This window comes from Bubalus bubalis, chromosome 11 (assembly GCF_019923935.1).
Source record: "Bubalus bubalis isolate 160015118507 breed Murrah chromosome 11, NDDB_SH_1, whole genome shotgun sequence".
In the NCBI taxonomy this organism is placed as follows: domain Eukaryota; kingdom Metazoa; phylum Chordata; class Mammalia; order Artiodactyla; family Bovidae; genus Bubalus; species Bubalus bubalis.
In genome coordinates this window covers 2945529-2964487 of record NC_059167.1, presented here as the reverse complement: position 1 = coordinate 2964487, position 18959 = coordinate 2945529, and the positions used below count along the sequence as shown (strand labels likewise).

The window sequence follows — 18959 nt, the reverse complement described above, 5'->3', positions numbered from 1 at the left end:
AAATATGAGAAGATTCCGGTGTTTTTAGTACTTTGGATTTCAGTTTGGTAGTTTAATTTTTGGTACCTTAGGGTATTGTTTAGTTGCCAAGTCGCGTTTGACTCTTTGCGACCCCACGGACTGTAGCCCCCCAGGCTCTTCTGTCCATGGGATTCTCTAGGCAAGAATACTGGAGTGGGTTGCCATGCCCTCCTCCAGGGGATCTTCCCACCCCAGGGATGGAACTGGCGTCCCCTGCACTGGCACGTGGATTCTTTACCCCTGAGCCACGCGAGAAACGCAGTTTCAGGTCTAATTTGGCTTACACGTAGACGTGCGTGTGCAGCTTTGTTGGTGTACGCGCCGCAGCAGTGACCCTCTGGGTAGCGGAAGCTGTCCCTCAGGCTGCGCGGTGCTGCGGCCGTCACGGAGACGCCTGTGATGGGGCGCCGCCTTCACGGCTTTACCCGGGCCTCTCCGTTTCTCGCTGTTGCTCAAAGGCGGAGGAGCTCTGTGGCGGAGGACACAGGGAGGCCGAGAAGGCCCCATCAGGAGGCTCTCGTCCGGCCTGCTCTGCCCGCGCGGGTCGGGGTCTGACACTCGGTAGTTGCTCTCCTGTCCAGTGTTTCGAGGATGCCACCAGTTGCAGCGGCTGTTTGAGGCCACTCTGGCTGGCCTTTCACGGCAGCCCAGATCTTATACTTGGCGATAAAAAGTGAATTTGCCTCGTAAAACTTAAACAGGAAGAGTGTTCATAGCTTATGAAGTAAACGTTAGCGAAAACCAGAGTTGTGAACTTTGTGGAGTTTCCTCACTGTGGTGGGCTTGTCAAGGTTTCCTGGTTAGGGAAGCTTGTGTCGGTGTTCTGGTGGGTGGAGCTGGATTTCTTACCTCTGGAGTGCAGTGAAGTGTCCAGTAATGAGTTATGAGATGTCAGTGGGTTTGGAGTCCCTTTGGGCAGCCTGTATATTGAAGCTCAGGGCTGTGTTCCTGTGTTGCTGGAGAATTTGTGTGGTATGTCTTGCTCTGGAACTTGTTGGCCCTTGGATGGTGCTTGGTTTCAGTGTAGGTATGGAGGCGTTTGATGAGCTCCTGTCGATTCATGTTCCCTGGAGTCAGGAGTTCTCTGGTGTTCTCAGGATTTGGACTTAAGCCTCCCGCTTCTGGTTTTCAGTCTTATTTTTACAGTAGTCTCAAAACTTCTCCATCTACACAGCACCGTTGATAAAACATCTCCTTTCGAAGACACTGGGCTGCCTTTCTGGGTGCCTGCTGTCCTCTGCCGGCATTCAGAAGTTGTTTTGTGGAATTTGCTCAGCGTTTAAATGTTCTTTTGACGAATCTGTGGGGGAGAAAGTGGTCTCCCCATCCTCTTCCTCCGCCATATTCTGAACTTGGTGTATGTATGACATTTTTTCGTCAGAAAGATACTTTCCTTGTCCAGTGTCTAACTTCCTTAGTGTTGCTCCTGAGAGCTGTCAGGAGCTACTTTACTCCGTTTCCAGAACACCCTGCTCTTGGGTATTCTGTTAATGTCTGGGTTCTCGTGTATATGCCAGAGTTTAAAGCATGTTCTTGAGGAAGGGAAGGTGAAACACATTTTCTCTGCAGGAATTACACATCAAAAAAAAAAAAAATTAATAATTGGAGAAAACCCCTCCTTCCAGACTATCCTAATTTGAGACTAAGGATACTTTTCTATCCTGGAGCTAGATAATGACCTTCACTGAGTTTAAAGGCATGTGGGCACAGTCTTGGCAGCTCTGGGGGTGCTCGTGGTGGGCTTCAGGGCCAGGCTCTATGCCGTGTTCTCGTTCATGAAGACGGAGGTGGGCACGCTGGAGCAGGAAGTACTCCTCACACTGGCTGTGGAACTGCCTTTGATCGATTGCCTGTGCTACATTCTTGTTTCCATGGAATCACAAAGCTCTAAGGAAGACAGTTTCTCTTGGTTTAGATGAGGAAACAGGAGTTCGGAGATGTTGGAGCACACGCCCAGAGTGTCTAGCTCAACCAGTCAGCGACAGAGCCAGGTTTGAGCTGCAGGAGGACTCGGTGGTGTGGTTGAAGTGCTGTTTGCTCTCATAAACATGAATGAGAAATTTGTTAGTAAGACCCTTGGCTTTTTTTTCCTAGGGTGTCGGGTCAGTAGCTGGCATCTCATTATGGTCTTCAGGTGTTACTTGGTTTATTCTGTTTTAAGTTTCAGTTAGTTGCTGTCATTTAAAAATTAGATGTCATAGGGGACTTCGCTGACCATCCAGTCGTTAGGACTCCCAGCTCCCACTGCAGGGGCCTGGGTTCCCTCCCTGATCGGGGAGTGGAGATCCCACATGCCGCACAGCTCAGCCCAAAAATAGAGTAGAGTTTAGATCCCAGACGAAAAGGTGTTTGCTTCCTGAGTCGGGCGCAGTCTGGTGGCACGAGTGCCATTTTCTGACATTGGCGTCGCCGAGGGTGCCCTTTGACCCGCCCCGGGAGGGCTGGACTGAGCAGCACCTCCGGGTCGCACATGTGCTCTCCCCGCCGCTCTTCTGAGCAGGTTTCCTCTGTGAGGCTTTCTTCCAGCGTCACCTCACATCTGGACAACCTCACTCTGATCTGTTAAGTGATCCTCTGGGCCCCTCTAGGTCCTAGGACATTTGTGATGCTTTGGGCAGAATCTTTGCCTTCCTTTGTCCGTTGATGTGAATTTATCACCTGTACCTAGAAAACTGCGCATGCCTCGGCAAGTGGGGACACTTGTTTGTAGACACTGACCATCCTAACCTGAGCATGCGAGTTCGTGCATGCTTTTCTCACCTCGTGTTTCCAGTTCCCATTTCATTTTATTGGTTCCCTAGTTGACACTCTCTTCTCTTTTAATCTTCATTCAGCTGAAATAATTTTGAGAATTGGAATTTTTCGAGGAGAACTGACTCTTGTTGAGCATCCCTGTCCACTTTCCTCTTCCCAGTGAGAACACTAGTCTACATCCTAGTAATCTTTTCTAAGATTCTAGTTGTATTATTTGGACTCATTTGTTTTGTGTAACTGTAGACATAGAAGAACGTAAGACTCTAAGACTGGGTGTTGAGGGAAGTTTACTAAAGGTGTCACGTCCTGAATTGGTTATAATGAGTGAAAGACTTTTGATTCGTTCCCCTCTGTAGCTGAGATGAGCGAGCTGAGCGTGGCGCAGAAGCCGGAGAAGCTGCTGGAGCGCTGCAAGTACTGGCCTGCCTGCAAGAACGGGGACGAGTGCGCTTACCATCACCCCGTGTCGCCTTGCAAGTGAGTCGCAGCAGCTCGCGCCTGGCTTTCAGGTCCCTTCCTCGGGAGAGCTTCCTTCTGGCTCTTTCCTGTGACCAGGCATGAGCTTTGTAACTGCGTGCAGCAGCGGCACTCGGGTGCCCTCCAGGACAGCACGCTGGTGTCGTCTGAGGGCGAGGCGGCAGGGGTCGCCTCTATGCCTCTTGAGATGCTGAAACTTCCGGGTTTGAGGATTCTGTACATTGAAGGAGTAACAGACAGGTTTGGCCTTGGGAGTTTAAGATGAAGCAGAGCAAAGGCTAACAAGAGTTTTGCCAGGACGCACTGGTGGTAGCAAACGCCCTGCTGCATAAAATGTTAGAGAGACCTCAGTTACAGAGTAGACGGTGTCTCTTCTTGTCCCAAGAAACACTTCTGCCTCTCATGGTGACTTGGCTTGAGATGAAAGTCTGTTATTCCCCCAGGCTTTGAAGTAGGCGTTTGTGCCGTTTTGATGTCTGGCGTCATTTAGAAATGGGAGTTTACTTTTTTTTACTTGTTACTTCAGTGTTTCTCAAAACAAGTAGTAATGGAATTAAGAGCACAATGGACCATCTCTACAAAAAAACCATGTATTTGGGAGATTAAATGTGAATAATACGTTTTATTTTGTTTTATAGAGCCTTTCCCAATTGTAAATTTGCTGAGAAGTGTCTGTTTGTTCATCCAAATTGTAAATACGATGCAAAATGTACTAAACCAGACTGTCCCTTCACTCACATGAGCCGAAGAACCCCAGGACTGCCTCCAAAACCAGGTCAGTGACTGCATTTCTGCATTTGAGTGAAGAGGGGAAAGTTTTGTGACTGTGAACTGAATTCAAAAGAAATAGTTTGAGATCATTGTGTAAGAATCAGTTAACTAGTTTCACAGAACAGGTGTGTCCATTCTATAGCATTCTAAAGTATTGTATCTTGAGTAGTGAATATTATAAATGTCCATTTTTTAAAGTAGTTCCCATAAAAACATCCACAAACTGCACTAAAAATTATTTTGCCAAATCTCATCTCTGTCCGCAGTCACAGCGCCAGCACCGCCTTCCAGTACTCAGCTGTGCCGCTACTTCCCAGCGTGTAAGAAAATGGAGTGTCCCTTCTACCATCCGAAAGTAAGAACTTTCACCTTCCCAAAAAGGAATTCAGTGGCAGCTTGTTCACTAGCAAACTATATATTGTCTTCCTTTTTTTTTCTTTCCCAGTTTAACTTTTTTGTTAAAAGTTAACTTCATGGTTTTTAAGACCTTTAAGTTATTCCCTAGTCGTCCCTGAGCCTGTGTGTGGCCCGTTAGGCCAAGTTGTCTGAACTGGTTTAATGTTAGTAGACTAATCTCCCGTGGGCGTCCCTGGTGGCTCAGACGGTAAAGAATCCACTTGCCAAGCAGGAGACCCGGGTTCCATCCTTGTGTCAGGAAGACCCCCTGGAGGAGGGCATGGCAACCCACTGCAGTATTCTTGCCCGGAGACTCCCACGGACAGAAGAGCCTGGTGGGCTACAGTCAGTGGGGTCGCAGGGACTTGGACACGACTGAGCGGCCCAGCACAGCAGCCTCCCCTCCCGGGAGAGGGCCGCTCCCTGCTGCTCGTCGGGTTCCGCTCTTCTTTGCCCCAAACGTGTGTCTCCCTCCCCCACCCTCATGCCAGACCAGAGGCGCTGAGGTCCAGCAGTGCTTAATGACGCCATCTGTGGTCCACACGTGTCCGCAGTTGGTCCGTGTGTCTCCGGCTGTCTGGCTGCTCGGCATGAATCACCTTCTCTTTGAAAGGCAGCCCAGTGGCCATGTGAGAGGCCTTCAGTTCCCCAGCTGCGGTGGACGCAGATGAGAGTGAAGATGGGGGGTGCTGGGCAGGATGGGCAAGTGGTTATTACAGGAATGAGAGGAACTCTGCATTATATGCGCAGCTTCCTTCTGAAGTTTGCCTTGTTACTCTTTGATTAGGATTTTCTCTTGGTGGGCGTTCCTGTTGGAGGTCTTCAGTAGTAGTAAAGGAAATGGGAACAGTCTGTATCTGCTGCCCCGTTGCCCTTACGGGCTGGTTCCCGTCACCCCAGGTGGCTGTGGGTTTCTGCGTTAGCTTTGCAGGTGTTGCTGAAACTGTTCTCTGTCTCTAGCACTGTAGATTTAACACTCAGTGTACACGACCTGACTGTACGTTCTACCATCCCACCATTACTGTACCACCACGACATGCCTTGAAATGGATTCGACCTCAGACCAGGTAAAGGTTAGAAGTAGTTTTTCTAATGTCATTTCAAATGCTTTTCTAGTATATGTAATACTTTCTTAAATTTGTAAGCATACAAATTTGGGGGAAGCATCACTTTTTGTCTGCTGTTCAATTAAGGGTCTTTGGCAAAATAATTTACTACATAAACCAAATTTTGTTTCATTCAGCAATTGCTTGTTTGCCTCAGACTTTAACTTCTGAACACACTATGTAAGGCCTTCAAATTACAAATTTTCACATCAGTTTTCTTAGACATGATCAAACATTGAAATTAAGTTTCAAAATATTTTACTGTGACCCTTACATTTAAATGCATATATTAGTATCTTTTATGTACCTTATATAATTTATTCTTTTACAAACTTTATGTTTACATTGTAATCTGTAGAGCAAATGTTGTCTGACGTTAATTAAAGCAGTTAATTGAAAAACTTTTGGTTTTGTTTATTCAGTGAATGACACCCAGTCCTACCTGACAGAAGACTGTGGCGTTTGAGAGTTTCCATCTGCTGATGAAAGACATTCTACAGAATTTGTCAAATCTTTGAAACTTGGAATATATTGCTTTCATAATATGAAGTTTATTGCCTATCTGAAGTGTCTAATTTTTCAAGTTTGTAAGTTTATTAATGATTTTAACATTGGGTCTTTTTTTGTTGTTTTGTTTTGACTGTGGAAAGACAGTTTAAGGAAAAGCTGAAATCTATTAAAACACTTCGGCGTGTTTGTACACTCGGTGTTCAGGTATCAGAGTTTACAAGGTGGTGCCCTCACTGTTGCTGCTGATGCTCCAGTGGAGGCCCGAGAGTGCCGTGTGGAGAGTGCTGTGTGTGGGGGGGGGGGGGTCCTTATTTCCAGAAGTTGGATGGCTGCTCTCACGTTCCGACTCCCCAGAAAACAGGAGTGGCCCATAGTGCTGAGGTGGCATAAAACAGTTATTCAATCCTGCTTTTTAAAGTGACTTTAGCCTGAAAAGCATGACTATGAAGGCTTTTTGAGTTGAGTGCTGCTTTGGTGAATGGCTCCCAAATATCTGCTCCCTTGCTTTCTGAGAAAGGGGGAGTGAGGTAGGGTGTGTAGGGTGAACATAGTTGGAATGGCAAAGGCAAAAAATAGGAACAGTTCTTTAAAATGCTTTCATTTACTGTTAACGTATGCTTTTTAAATAAGTAAGTATTTTGGGGATCTACATTATCAGAAAATTATACAAAAATTTTTTACAAGTATATACATAAGATTATCAGAACAAACTTTAACTCACAAGATTATAGCTATACATACATATTCTCACGTTCTGAAAAATAACATTCTCAGAAATAACTCCACAGAAAATATAGTTATTACTGAAGATAATTTTTTAAATGTAAAAATTAGATTTAAATAGTATATTTTAAATGACAGTCTATATAATTACAGAGATCAGATGGGTTAACTGCAAAACAGGACTAGACTTCTGGGAACTGAGTGAAAATGCAGAGTTTTGTGTGTGTGGTTTTAAAATTGTTAAGGCAAGAAGTGTTAAATGCTTTAGAATTAAATAACAGATCACTGATTTTTAAAGACAATGTAGCTTTTCAAAAAGTAAAACTAAAAGTTGGTTAGAAAACAAGAGTTAATGCAAAAAGGATAGTAAAGATCAAAATATTCTAAGGACCAAATTAAACTATATAAAAAAAAGTTGTTTGACATGCTTATTAGTCATACATCCAAGAGATAAAGGGATAATAAAACTACATGTGTAAAAGTCCCATGTTTCAGATGCTAAAACCTGCAGCCTTGTGGCCATCTCTTTGCTGTTGGAAGAAGAAAGAATTAACCAGTTATTAAACCATCTTAAGTTGCAATTTGCTGAGCTTATAAGACTTGAAGCATCAGAACGAGCAGACGGTACACAGGGCACACGTGAAGCTCGCGTGCCGCAGCCTTGGCTGAAGCGGCAGCTGCACTTCATCCTAAACGTGACTCCACCGGAGCGGAGGCGCTGCTCATTCTAGTGTTGCCCTGAGATGCTTTATTTCTGCACAAGAAATTTGTTTTAAATTGTACCTACAGAAATTTAAACAGACGTTTAGTATCACTGCTCATAAATGGAGTATATTTGTATTCTCATAATTTCACTGTAAAGAATGTAAGCGGGAGACAAGGGCTCAAGTGATTTAGTTCCACCATTTTGTGAGGAAATAATGTGCTGAAATCAGATTTTCTTCTGTTTAAGGAGACGCATTAGGAGTTGCATCTTTCAGTCGCTGTGGTTTATGGGCAAGCAGAGGGTCACTATAACTTGGTCCAAAATGAACCACTATCAAAAAAGTTCACAGAAAAAGAAGGGAGCAGAGATGGCCGTGAGTGGCACCGGGGTGTCTGGGCATGCGTTTCCTACAGAGAGGCAGCCAGGGGTGCCAGGGGAGGGCTCAGGTTACAGATTGGGGAGCTCAGTCAGGTACTGCACACGGGAACAACCCTTTGGGTTAAAAAATAAACGGTGTAATGCACACGGCCTGTCCCGGCTGTTCACCTGGCCTCAGCTAATGGCTGGTGTGAGGACGGCGGTTGTGGGCTGACGACTGAACTCCGCGGGGCCGCGTCAGCACTCGGACAGCAGGGATTGAGGCCGCCGCCCGCGGGGAGGAGGACGGCGCAGGGGAAGCAGGTCCTCTTCCTGCTTGCTTAAAGCAGGTCATCTGTGTGGTTCCGTGATTACAGCTGGAGTTTCCACCTGCGCTGTAATGAGACTGGAATTTCTCTTTAGCCAAAAGCAGGTAAACTTGACCCAAGGAACATTTGAAGCTGCAACCGCCTCAAATAGAGGGGGAAGTGTGGTTCAGGGGAATTTTTAGCTTTAACGTATTGACTGCTCCTTTACAGTATACATGAATAGAAGCTTTAAATATTAGTGTTTCATCAAATTGGGCTTAGTTTAAGAGAATCCATTGACACAAAAATGAAAGAGAATGATCTTGATGTTTCAAGCTTCTTAAACGAACACCCCAGTCAGTCCTTCAGACACAGCTGTTCAGAGCTCTAAAACCGACCAGGTTCAGTCACTGGTTGGGCTTCCATGATGTAACTTGGCCTTTGGTTTTAATATTTACAGGGTATTGCACATAGGAAACAGATAACCAGAAACCTGAAAGGCTCTATTACACTACAAAGATAATTAACACATGAAAATAAAAATTCATAGGACCAATACAGCATCTTAAACTTTTTCATACTTAGAAAAATATATTTTTAAATAGCAGTCTGCATAATTTCCAGTCCTCAGGAAACTAGAGATAAGCTAAACAGGAAGTTCCTGAATGGCAGGTACTGATCTTTGGCAGCATTTAAAGTGAACAGGAGTAAAGATCTAAGGTTCAGCCCCAGTCACCAAAAAGAATTACAGACAAGTTTTATAAGTGGACTGATATTCTTTCCTTTTGGAAGTCAGCCTATGGGGTGGCATACATTAAACAAACTTTTCCATAGAAAAAAAGGCTATAAAAATTTTATTTCAATAGTTACTAAATTGTGTAGCTTTGTAAATGTGAATTTAATGCTTTAGTTTACATGTTAAATAAATGTTTCTATTAGATTGCATCTTTAAATACTCAACGTTCTCTCCCAGTTAAATAGTACTACTGTCTAAAACCTTAAACTGGACATCACTGGAAATGACTGTTTATCATACTTTTTCATTAATGAGGCTATAATCACGTTCTACTGTTTGAGTTACAGAGATGAATTCTGGACTTAAGAGTGACAGCTCAGAAATGAAATTGTAGTGATCATATAGTACTGACCTGGGATTGTTCTTGAATTTAAAACTTTCAGGAGAAAAATGTCCTTTATAAGCAGGACTTTATTAACACTTAGGAAGCATTATATTCTCCAGTAGACCTCGTGTATGTTTTCTTAGGGAAAATAATGTTTGCCTATTAAAAACTGATCCTTTAGGGTGATGGTATATTTCCTTATGTAAACACAGGGATAAAGTACTAAACAGTTGAATCTTGAAAATAAAAATTCAAAAAAATTCTGCTAAAAAAGAGGATGAAAATTATCCAAGTTGGGTTTTTAAGGTTTTGGTTCGTTTTTTTTGAGGAGCTCTGTCTCCCAAACCTCCCCAGCAGGTCTGCCAGATGTGCAGACTCCCCAGAGTGGGGCTGGCTGTCACCGTCAGTTCATTAACCCTTTCTTGACATGGGATTACCTGGCAGTGTGTGGATTATGGACAGTTACCTTGTGCATATTACAAATATTTTGAACCGATTGATCTTCATTTTGACAAGTTTGGGCATTTATCCCTGTTCCAGTCTTAAGTTAGCACCACCTGACCGCACAGGGCTTGGTTCTGATTATTTTTCCGCTTGTGTAGTCCTGCTTTTCTCAAGGCTGTTAATTTACAGAATCTTCTCAGCATCCGTATCTTTCAGTGAGGCATATGTACACATTTCCAGACAAATAAACTGCAATCAGAAAAAACAGCAGTGAGTTCATGATATTTCTAGATTCTCAGAACAGTTTTTCAATTAAGCTTTCAAATCATACATGCATAAAATCTTTCCTTTTAAAGTCCTTTTATTCTCTGTGTACACAGTATACAAACTCCAAAGAGCCATCTGGTTTTGCTACCTTAATGATGCTGACTAGCTGAGCCCACACAATGAACCTGTCAGAAAGGAGTGATATTAAGCCTCTTGACTAGTAAGTGGGCATATCTCGGGCTGAGAACGCACCAACCTGCAGTCTTCACCGCCAGCACTGACAACGTGCCGATCACCGCTGGTAAATCGGATGTTTGCCACGTGGGGTGAATGACCCAAGAACCTTTTGTGTTTTGCCTAAAAAACAATAAGAACAAGGCTCAGTGTGTGTGACAAACACAGAAGTCAAAGGTTTCTATCAGGAACCACTATCTCCATCACAAAGACTGGAGAGAGGAAGCAGTTTGGACCACAGCTATTGATTAAATGCTTTTTCAGAGTGATGGGTCTGCGTTGAAAAGCACTTGCAGTTTGCTAACAGGTGGATTAAAGCTCTGGTAAAAGGCTGAGTGCAGCTTTGTTAGGATCGTCTCAGAGACGGCATGACTTGAGGGCAAGGGGAGATAATTTGTAACCGCTTTTATTTCAGATTAGTGGATTTAGGAAGTTTGGAACAAAGTTTAGAATCACCAATTTCAAAATATTTTCAAATCATGAGATGACAATATATTTTAGCACATACTATGTGGGAAAATGTGCTGATGATTAAAAGTAAATTGGGGGTAAAGTTACATAAAATACTAAACCCAAGATAAACTTACAAATTTTTCAGGACATGGGAAGTCAAATAACTTAACCATGCCAAAGTCATCTCCCGTTACCAGGCTGATTCCTGAATGAGAGACACAGGCACAGTTGACATCTGCTTTCTCAGCGTGTCTGGACCAGATTCCCATAACTTCATCTCCTAGAATACTACAGAGAAGGAATAAAAAAACCCACCATAGCAAACACAGGTTTACCATACTGAAAAAGTTTCATGGTAATTAATCTCTACCTAATTACGTTATTTAGATATAAGATAAATTATGAAAAGGCATTACCTGGAAGCCTGAATTTCTCCTGGGATGTGAATCCCCCGCACATACACCTTTTCTTTTTGAAATTTTACAGTTTTAAGGGTTTATAGACTAAACAATCTTTCAAAAATTCAGCTAATACTTTACAATAGCTGACAGAACTATTTTAAAAATTGAGTTTATGCTATAGGAATCTGATGGCATCTTTCATTTTCACTGATGATTACTCATGGTTAACTTCTACAGCCAGCAACTTTGAACCCATTCATAAGGTTTCATTTCTAACAGCTGCTATCAATAACATTCCTATAGAAAGAAATAATACTATTGCCTAACAATACTCAATACATGTTTCTGTTTGTTATTAAACCTACTTAAGGAAATATCATGGTATCTTTAAAGTCACAACTTTGATTTCCTTTAAAAAGAACTGATATAGAAATATACTTGATCAAGAGGGGTCCCACCCTGAGTATATCATTTTCTTAGGAAGAATTCAAGATGGTAACAAAAACTTAAAACTCAATTACTTTCCCTTGGCGAATGGCTCTAGCTGTTCAGAAATAGGATTTTCTAATTTTCCTGACTTTCAGTTAGTTCTTCCCTTCCGAATACACGAAATATTTACCTAGTCCATGTAGCCCAAGTAATTCTGTCAATGGCAGCCTGATCCATAAGGTGTTTTCCTGAAGGCACTTCATAGACATGCCGTTTATAGCAACCAGTGGAGACCTTTCATAATATTAAAATGGAACAAGAATCCCATCATGTGAGAAGTAAAAATCCATAAATAGTTTATAGTATACTGGCAAAATGCTACTTGATTTACACTTCTAAAATAATTAAGACTAAAAGATGACTATAAAAATCTGAGCAAAAGGACTCAGAAGAACAGATTAGTAAGGAATTATGCAGAAACTGCGCAGTGGTACTGAATGAAAGGCAAGAGCTGAGCTGGGAGCAGGCGTCTCAGCAGCACTAACCATGGAAAAGCGGAACTATTCAGAAGTACAGTGTGGGTGCTGTACCTGGAGGTGTCTGCTGTCTGCAGAGAAGTCCATCTGAATGACGAAGCTTGGGATGTCTTTGCAGTAGCTGATTCTGTTAAGGGTGGGGCCCAGTGTTAGGTCATAAAAATCCACTGAATTCTCACTGGAACCCACTGCTAGAAACCGGGAATCTGGACTAAATCTGAACATACAACAAGAGATTACATGCAAAGATGCATTAGACCACATGAAATACAGCAGTGTAAACGTTTAAGAGACCTCCCTGGCTGCCCAGGGGCTGAGAATCCACCTCTGAGTGCAGGGGACGCAGCTCAGATCCCTGGTCTGGAAACTGGAATCCCACATGCCTCGGGGCAGCTCAGCCCGGGCGGCTACAGCTCGGGCCCCTCGAAGCCACATTAACTAAAACCACCTTAGACCAGTGACTTCCTGTTTAGTCCTTAGTAAGTATTCAAGATGAGAGTGTATGATACGGCCTCAAACAGATTTACCTAATAGGCAAAACAGATTTTGTAGACTGATACCATATTTGTTTTATATGAAACAGGTTTATATTTTACATCAGTGTTAAGTGGTTCCTGATTTTTCATCTGATTTCATCTTTAAAAATATCTCAGCTTTTAAAAAACCACTAACAATTTACATATATTACTAAGTTACATAATTCAGTAAGATAGGATTCTTTTATCTGCCAAGATTGTATCTTAACAGCAAGGGACACAGACCAGCTTAACTCATGTCAGGCTATTAGATGGAGGGATGCAACTTGGAGCTTGGAAGAAGTTATTTTTAAATAAAATAATATCTGCCACATAAATACTTAAAGTACTGTTTGCCTAGTGATCACGTGAAGCCATGTGGTTTGGTGTTTTGAAAACGCTCCATGGTCTTGCTGACATACCTTCGGAACACTGGAGGGCTTAGAGAAGCCGTAATTACTGTTTTATATGCTGGCATCCTGAGGAAGGTGTCAGCTGTAAAAACGGTCTTACTGGTAAATAGAGTGCAAGTTTTGACAGACCTGGATTCAGTGTTCTATGCGGATCACACAAGTGCTCAGAAAATAGTGTGCACGTGTGCTAAGGTCACTTCAGTCGTGTCTGACTCTGCGACCCCGTGGACTGTAGCCCACCAGGCCCCTCTGTCCATGGGATTCTCCAGGCAAGAAGCCTGGAGCGGGTGGCCATGCCCTCCCCCAGGGGATCCTCCCACCCCAGGCGTCGAGCCCAGGTCTACTTTCCGGCACTGGCAGGCAGGTTCCTTACCGCTAGTGCCGCCTGAGAAGCCCCGGGTTCAGTAAGTGGTAACCACTGTTAACAAAAGCTTAAGCACTGAGAAAGGCTCCAGAAAAATTTCACTTCAGATTCTGGAGCACAGATGCTCAGTGACAACGGATTAAAGGGATGAACTATATATTCAGCAGAGATTAAGAGAAGTAAAAGGTGTTTGCGGTTGAAAGTTTTAATTTTCTAGGCTTTGTAAGAGATGTTAGGGGTTTTAATTTTCCAGGTTTTTTTCACTGTGCCGTGCTGCTTGCGGTACCCTAATTCCCCGACCAGGGACTGAACCCAGGCCGTGGCAGTGAAAGGGCCCAATCTTGACCACTGGACTGCCAGGGAATTCCCTAACTTTGCAGGCTTTCAAAGGGCAGGTGAAAGGTAAGTCTTGGTGAGATGAGCTTGCTGGACACGTGTTCATTGAACATCCCCGAGGACTTGCTGCCACAAGGCGCTGTGGCTGGTGCCCAGCAGACCCATGACTCAGAACGGAGAAGCAGGCACGCACACGAGCAGCCAGGTCTCAGCGCACAGTTTATGGGGGGTGAGATGCTACAGGCACTAAGGACCTTTTCTCCAAGTTCAAGCTGGACCAGTTAGAGAACACCCTAGATACCCCGTTCCACTGGCTGACTGACCTGATGTCATGGATCGCACACCGTCTGTCTCTCTTCTTTCCCCATATCTTTAGGGAGCTCACAAGTAAAATGATAAATTCTCCATTTTTCATCCCAATGGCCACCATGTCCCCTTCCGGACTGTAGCATACGGTACGAGCGGCATGTCCCAGATTCACTTTGTTCAGCATCTTCTGCATCAGAACCAGAGGGGTCAGAGAGAACGACATTAAGTAGAGAGCTTACAAAGTAAACAGTCTCCCCCAAGTTCTCCACACAGTTGTGAACTTGCTAAGTGCAATTTAGGACTCTGCTGCTTAGAAACCGTATCGTCTTTGAAAAGCTGCACGCACTCTGTCAGCAATGTCCCAGAGCCTCACTGTCCCGTCTTCCGCAGCGGACAGGAAGAAGTCCCTGGAGGGGTGGGTGGCGAGTCCCCACACAGGGCCGTCCACGTGCCCGCTCACCAGCACGTTGCACGCCGCGTTCTTCTCTCCAACTTCAATGATTTCAGCGCTCCTCGTCCCTACCAGTATCTTGCCCTGGAACACAAGTGGGGCCAAAACAGTTACTGGCCCACCACAGCTGCCGCTCTCAGCAGCCAGGCACGGCCTGCCGACCCCTGCGAGGCTGCGGCCTGCAGCAGGAAACACACACACCCTCCTCGAGCCGCAGCGGGGCTGCCTCTCATAAGCCCGTCACAAGGTGAAAACGTCAGAAGTGCACTTCACACACCTAACCTACCAAACGCAACAGCCCGGCCTGCCTTACACATGCGCAGGACGCTTAGCTAAGCCTATTCTGTAGCAACGTGCGGGACGCCTCGCGTTGTTCACTGAGCACTGTCCTGAAAGTGAAGAACAGTGCGACTGCCTTGGCACAGACAATCGCTGTAGGTGAACTTCTGATCCCCGAGACGGCATGGCTGACTGGGAGCTGCGGCTGGCTGTGCTGCCCTGCATCACGAGAGGACTGGACCAGAGATCGCTGGCTGGGGAGAGCAAAATCAAACATTCGAAGTGTGCTTTCCATTGAACGTGTTATCACTTTTGCACTATCTTAACATCGAAAAACCTTAACTTGCAGACACTCAGTATGTCTGGTCTTGTTCCCAGTTACTGGCATAAAGCTCCTAAAAGTGAAAGTCTGACTCTGCGACCCCGTGGACTATAGCCCGCCAGGCTCCTCTTTCCATGGGATTCTCCAGGCAAGAACACTGGAGTGGGTTGCCATGCCCTCTTCCAGGAGACCTTCCTGACCCAGGGATCAAACCCAGGTCTCCTGCATTGCAGGTGGATTCTTTATCAGCTGAGCCACTGGGGAAGCTTCTAAAACCCTTAGAATTCCCTGAGTGATGAACAAGATAGGTATCTTTTACGTTAATAAGGTGACATCTGGACCTCACATAAGGGGGGTGGTTGACGGCAGACCCATGTGCCTAGGAGATAGCCTGGCGCTTTCACTCTCTCTCCCACACCTCGACGATGGGAGAGGGGCTAGACGTTGACCAATAGTGAAAGAGTTAATCAGTCAAGACTGCATAAGAAGCCTCCACAAAGGCCAGGGTTTGGAGAACTTTCGGGCTGGTGAACAAGGGGAGATGCAGGCTGCGGGTCTGAAGCTCCACACCGCTCCATGTACGTCACTCTGGGCAGCTCTACGTCTGGCTGTGCCCGAGCTACACCCTTTACAGTAAACTGGTGACCCAGTAAGGAACATGTCTCTGAGTTCAGTGAGCCGCTCAAGCAAGTTAACTGAACCCGAGGAGGGGCCGTACAACTCTCTCATTTATAGCCCGTGGGTCAGGGCACAGGTGACTGACCGGTGTCTTAAGTCCAAGAAGAACTGTGGGAACCTCCAAACGACAGCTGACCAGAGGTACAGGCAGTAACAACTTGGCATCTGAAGGGCTGTGGGGCAGGCCAGTCTGGCAGGACTGAGCCTCCAACCTCCTGTGGAACCTGAGGCTTTCTCTGGTAGATACTGGACGCTGGAGAATTCCTTGGTGCTGTGTGGGAAGCACTCCTGAACTCAGCATCCACACACTGGATCTGCATCCAAAACCAAAACCACCTACTCTCAGAGAAGTTTTTGCCTGGACTAATCTAGCAGCAAGCCAGGCATGAGCTCATGCAAAGATTTCTATGGCCAGACGCGCACCCCAGGGGCACTCAGCCAGGCGCTAGGCCACGCTGACCACCGCAGGCCTCGCTTCTCCAGTCACCCAAGTTTTGACATTGACTGTGGTATCTCAGTCTGAAAATCTCCAGAGAGGAGTAACTGCATTGGGATATGGGAAGAAAGTATTGAATTTTAGTTAAAAGTAACTGTAAATGAAAGTAAGCATACCTAATATTTCATAGACTAAGGATAACACATATATGCATTTCATAAGCACACTTACTGTGAGTGCATGCGTAGTCAAAGGGTTTTAGAGCAATGTGTGGTTTTCCATCAAATGGAGACAGCTGCCTTAATCAAAACGAGTCAACTGGCAAAGAAATTCAACTGTCTACCAGAGTGGATTCAAGAAAACGAGGAGCTACATAGATATAGAGCTTGGGGAGCAGCAGCTTGTCTTTCTGCAAACAAGGCAGCAGAGAAGAGGCAGGGAAGCTGGACGGCGCGTCTTTGCAGCGCTGCCCCTCGAGCTGCAGGGGGAGAGGCGCAGAGCGCACCTTGCCTCTGCACACGGAGCGCACGCAGTCGCTGGCCTGGCCCGTCTCCAGCCGGAAGGCGCGGCACCGCCTCAGCTCCTGGTCCCACAGCTTGACGGCTCCTCCCTCCTTTGACCTGAGAAAAGAACCGCCCAGACCAGAAGACGCACTTAACTGTTGGCACGTACAGATACTTTTCTTTATAAACAAAGACTACAAGCAGAACGCTAAAAGACACTCCAGTCTTTACATTACTCTAACTTTCTATGGCAATTTTAAAACACACTGGGTCTCAAGCATTCAGTTCAAGCAAATTCTATGGAAATTAATGTTTCCGATATCAGCATAAGCCTGCTTAGTCTGTCCTCGCCATTTATACCTTTTACTCTCATAATACTTTTTACCAAGGAAATGCGTGAAATGATTCTTTTTTTCTGGCCATGCCATGTGGCTTGCGGGATCTTAGTTCCCCCACTAGGGATTGAACCCAGGCCACAGAAGTGAACGCATCAAGTCCTAACCCCTGGATCTCCAGGGAAGTCCCCAAAATGACTCAATGGTATGAGGAAAATGGAAATGTAAGGTTAGGTAACAGGATTAGCAATGCTATGCTACAGAATATATTTTCAGGGCCAAAAGGGCACATTTCTTTCCACCTACTATTATTAGATATGCTACAGTTTATAGGTTGCTAGTGAGGAGGAGCGTGTAAGGTTAGTTAAGAGGAGCGCGTAAGGTTAGTTAAGAGGAGCGCGTAAGGTTAGGTAAGAGGAGCGCGTAAGGTTAGGTAAGAGGAGCGCGTAAGGTTAGGTAAGAGGAGCGCGTAAGGTTAGGTAAGAGGAGCGCGTAAGGTTAGGTAAGAGGAGCGCGTAAGGTTAGGTAAGAGGAGCGCGTAAGGTTAGTTAAGGTATGGAAACCAAGTGTCACAGTGATATATGCAAAAGGTTAAATACAGCCTATTTACGGTTTTTCTTTTGGAAGAGGTGGAAAATATATTCCTTTATTTTCTTCTTGACGAACTGTCTTAGGACAAAACTGTGCTCCCACAGCACTGTTACACAGTCCTCCTTTATGTGAAAGGCAGACGCTGCTGCGTGTTAGCGGGCTCTTTCAATGCTGTATAGGAACGCACTTATCTCCTGGTCCCATATACATTCCACTTTAACGAGGATATGAAGGTATTAGTAGAAAATCAATGGTAAGTATCTTGTTTCCACTGGGAGATTTAAGTCACTCAGAAAAAGGCCTTTCTTCAGACTTACATTTTGAGGTCTTGTCTTACAAGTTTGCCTGGAGCACAAGCAAACAAGGCAAAGTCTATTTCTGGCAATCCCTCATCCTTTTCTAGTCCAGCAGTATGCATCTTATCCCTTAGTATCCAGTGTGAACAAAACAGAAAGCAGTCAAGATGCATCCCAAATGCAACAGCAAGGATCCTCGCAAAGGTCACCAGCAGAATTCTACTCAGCAAATATTTACACAGGCAGAGAGACATGAAGAAAATGAATTCCTAACCTGCAGGATAGCTACCCATGAATATTTCTGAAAAATGATCACCCCAGTTGCTGGAGCTTAGATTTACCTACAGTGTCAAAAAAACTGGGAGCGATTTAAGGCCAGAAATAAGAATCATCACAAAGGCACTTTTATAAAAGGCAATAAAGGAGAAGCACTTGAGGAGGAAGGTCAGAGAGGCTAATCCCCGTGATTCTGATGTAACTGCGAACCACAGCATCCTGACGCAGGGGTGTGCAGCGAGGCTGCGAAAAGAAGGGGACTCACGGTCTCTCCTTGCCCCCGGTGACGATCAGCCCGTCTCGAAGGGTGGTGTACATGGCAAACACAGGCCCGTTGTGAGCTCTGGCCACGATTCTACACAATATGTGGTCTTTCCACACACAGACATCTCCACTGATGGTACCTGTAAACGTCAAGTTATTCTGAAAAGGAGTGGGGAAGGGGAGATAAACTCATCAAAGGCTCAGGCAGAGTCAAACAGCAATTCTCTACGTAAGCGTGAGCTGCGGTCACCCTTTTGATACAAGGAGCACGGATGGCAGGAGGAACAGTGGGGTCAGGTGTCAGAAAACCTGAACTCAAGGCTGTTAGGGCCACTTCCTTTTCCACGTCTGTTGCCTATTAGCTGGAATAACCTTGGTCAAGACTTCTAACCCCCACCAATATTAACTTTTTCATGTGTAAACTGAGAGCATTCACACTCTCTGAGTTCCCTTTGAATTAACAATGCTGTGATCCCCTTTGAATCACTTCCCTCTAGTTCCCCAAGGAGTAACTTCAAAGTCACTAGTAACCCAGAGTGAAAAAAAGAACAGGAAGTGAAAATAACTTTCATAATAG

At 45.0% G+C, this 18959-nt stretch overlaps 2 protein-coding genes across 18 annotated transcripts in view; one reads left to right on the top strand and one right to left on the bottom strand.

Moving 5' to 3' along the window:
• Positions 1–6074, top strand: part of ZC3H14 (zinc finger CCCH-type containing 14) — a 39837-nt gene extending 33763 nt beyond the window's left edge. For all 7 annotated transcript variants that reach the window (XM_025295123.2, XM_025295122.2, XM_025295128.2 and 4 more), the window contains 5 exons: positions 3132–3252; positions 3891–4027; positions 4290–4378; positions 5380–5486; positions 5948–6074. In XM_025295123.2, the coding sequence (XP_025150908.1) occupies positions 3132–3252; positions 3891–4027; positions 4290–4378; positions 5380–5486; positions 5948–5954 (461 nt within the window). In that variant the 3' untranslated portion in view covers positions 5955–6074. The remainder of the gene's footprint in view (positions 1–3131; positions 3253–3890; positions 4028–4289; positions 4379–5379; positions 5487–5947) is intronic.
• A 2620-nt stretch (positions 6075–8694) lies between these two features.
• The window catches only part of EML5 (EMAP like 5), a 165899-nt gene continuing 155634 nt past the window's right edge, over positions 8695–18959 (bottom strand). For 3 of the 11 annotated variants that reach the window (XM_044924645.1, XM_044924647.1, XM_025295108.2), the window contains 9 exons: positions 18384–18541; positions 16623–16737; positions 14298–14486; positions 13966–14138; positions 12069–12231; positions 11669–11772; positions 10783–10936; positions 10214–10318; positions 8695–9943 (listed from right to left, as the gene is read on the bottom strand). In XM_044924645.1, the coding sequence (XP_044780580.1) occupies positions 9878–9943; positions 10214–10318; positions 10783–10936; positions 11669–11772; positions 12069–12231; positions 13966–14138; positions 14298–14486; positions 16623–16737; positions 18384–18541 (1227 nt within the window). In that variant the 3' untranslated portion in view covers positions 8695–9877. Of the gene's footprint in view, positions 9944–10213; positions 10319–10781; positions 10937–11668; positions 11773–12068; positions 12232–13965; positions 14139–14297; positions 14487–16348; positions 16738–18383; positions 18542–18959 lie in introns of those variants that run through there. The other 8 variants (XM_044924644.1, XM_044924646.1, XM_044924643.1 and 5 more) reach the window with 8 other exon arrangements.